At 40.4% G+C, this 2,374-nt stretch overlaps 1 protein-coding gene across 1 annotated transcript in view; it reads right to left on the bottom strand.

The window, feature by feature from the left end:
• SLC25A27 (solute carrier family 25, member 27) overlaps window positions 1-2,374 on the bottom strand; it is a 51,313-nt gene that overhangs the window by 38,410 nt on the left and 10,529 nt on the right. The window contains exon 2 of the mRNA XM_006860528.1: window positions 1,005-1,196. Within this exon, the coding sequence (XP_006860590.1) occupies window positions 1,005-1,196 (192 nt within the window). The remainder of the gene's footprint in view (window positions 1-1,004; window positions 1,197-2,374) is intronic.

Raw genomic sequence — 2,374 nt, 5'->3', positions numbered from 1 at the left:
TAAGATATCGATGTTGATGTGTTCCATTTTATTTTTGACAACTTCCAATTTTCCCAGATTCATAGTTCGTACATTCCATGTTCCAATTTTCAATGGATGTTTACAGCTGTTTCTCTTCATTTTGATTTGTGGCCCATCAGCAAATGAAGGTTCTGTGAGCTTTTCTCTACTTGGAGGAGGCATTTTTTACCCCACTCACATTCTGAGTGCCTTCCCACCTTCCGGTCCTGTATCTGACAATGTTTCTCTGCTAATCATAGAGTTTTCAGTGACGAGAGATTCAGAAGTAGTTTGTCACTCTTTCTTCCTAGTCTGTCTTTGTTTGGAAGCTCATCTGAAACCTGTCCACCATGGGTGACCCTGCTTGTTATGTAAAATACCGGTGGCATAGCCCTCAGAATCACAGCAATTCAAACCACCACTCAAGGTAGGCAGTTTAAACTCATCAGCTGTTCCCTGGAAATCCTATAGAGGGTTGCAATGAGTCAGACACAAGATACAAATGTTTGTATTCAACTACTAGCCTAAGTGTTAGTGATTCAAACTTACTCAGGTGTGCCACAGAAAATAGGCCTGACAATGTGCTTCCGTAATTATAGCCAAGAGAACCCCAGTCCGACTATGTAATATGTGGGGCTACCCTGAGTTGGAATCAACTTGACAGCACTAGGTATATATCTGTCAATGAAATTACCTCAAAATCAAAAGTTAGCATTATTGCCATATTTGTTTCTTCTCTTTTTTTAAAAATTTAAAGTATATCATCACAGTTCATCCCTAAACATTTCAGTATGCATTACTAAAAATTTAAGCCAATATTTCCTTAGTTGCAAAACATTTTGTTTTGGTATTAGCTTATCTCTCCTTAAGAGACCATATATATTGATTTATCATACTAACAGAAAAAAAAACTGAGCTGATTTTTGGACATAGCTACGCACAAATACACAAGAGATAAACACAGAACTCAGAACAAACTTACCAGCTAGAATAAAGATAAATACCTACGTGTCTGTAAATGGCGGGTGTCACTCCTTGCCAAAGCCTTAGAAAGCCCTCCTCTTGGATGATCCCTAGGGCTGTGCGCACCATGCCCCTATAGGGGGCAGATTCCCTGGCACGTTCTCCCAACCGAGCGAGAGCAGCTTCTCCTTGCATTTGGAGTCGAGTTTTTGTGAGATCAAGAGGAAAGGTTGCTAGTGAAAAACAAGGGGAAACCCACAACATTCAGAGAAACAAACAAAGATTCTAAAATCAAAGGACTAATATTTTCCTGCATAAGATTAGTGGTTCTCAAACTTTACATCAAAATCATCCAAGGAGATGGTTAAAAATTACGGATTTCCTGGCCCCATTCCTAAGGATTCTAATTCATCGGGGATGGTAAGTTTGTTCTGGATAACAAGTGTTGGTTTCTCTTTGTATAGAAAGTTTAATCTAGCATCCACTTTAGTCCTGAATTTTACGTTCCAGTGAGAAATAGTTTAAGGTACTTTGATGTGGCACTGCGGGATAAAACACTGGACTGTAAGGTAGGTTTGATCTGCAAGGTCAGTGGTTCAAACTCACCAGCCGTTCCTCCGAAACTCTATACAGGGTCACTATGAGTCCAAACCAATGCAACAGCACTTAGCAACAACAACATGGGGTTCTATGTATGGCAGCAATGATTTTTCAAAGATCCTTTGTATCTTTAAAAATACTGTCCTACTTATTAAGATTGCCATTTGTTAAATGAAGCTGAATTATAAAGTTTGCTAGATGATGGTCACACATAGATGAGTCACTAAGCTGAAGATTTAGAAACTGAAAATTCAATATGTTTACACTATTTTCTTTTCTATGGTAGTGGTGGTGTGGCACGGAGTCAGTTCTGACTCATAGCAACCCAGTATAGGGTTTCCAAGGCTGTAAATTTTTAAAGGAGCAGAAAGTCTCATCTTTCTCCCATGTAAAAGCTGGTAATTTCGAACTGTGGACCTTGAGGTTAGCAGTCCAACTCGTAACCACTACACTACCAAAGCTCCTTTTTCTCTCCTATGTTGTTGTTGTTAGGTGCCATTGAGTCGGTACTAGACTCATAGTGACCCTATGCACAGCAGAATGAAACACTGCCCAATCCTGGGCCAACCTCACTACTGTTGCCAAGCTTGAGTCCATCAATGCTGCCACCTGGCCAATCCATTTCGTTAGGGTCTTCCTTTTTTTCTCCGACCGTCCACCTTACCAAACATGATATCCTGACTGGTCCCTGCTGACAATATGTCCAAAGTATGAGAGACGAAATTTGACCATCTTGGCATCTAAGGAACACTCTGGCTGCACTTCTTCCAAAACGGATTTATTGGTTCTTTTGGCAGCCCATGGCACTTTC

This window comes from Chrysochloris asiatica, unplaced genomic scaffold (assembly GCF_000296735.1).
Source record: "Chrysochloris asiatica unplaced genomic scaffold, ChrAsi1.0 scaffold00038, whole genome shotgun sequence".
Classification (NCBI taxonomy): Eukaryota; Metazoa; Chordata; class Mammalia; order Afrosoricida; family Chrysochloridae; genus Chrysochloris; species Chrysochloris asiatica.
This window is presented reverse-complemented; position numbering and strand designations above follow the sequence as displayed.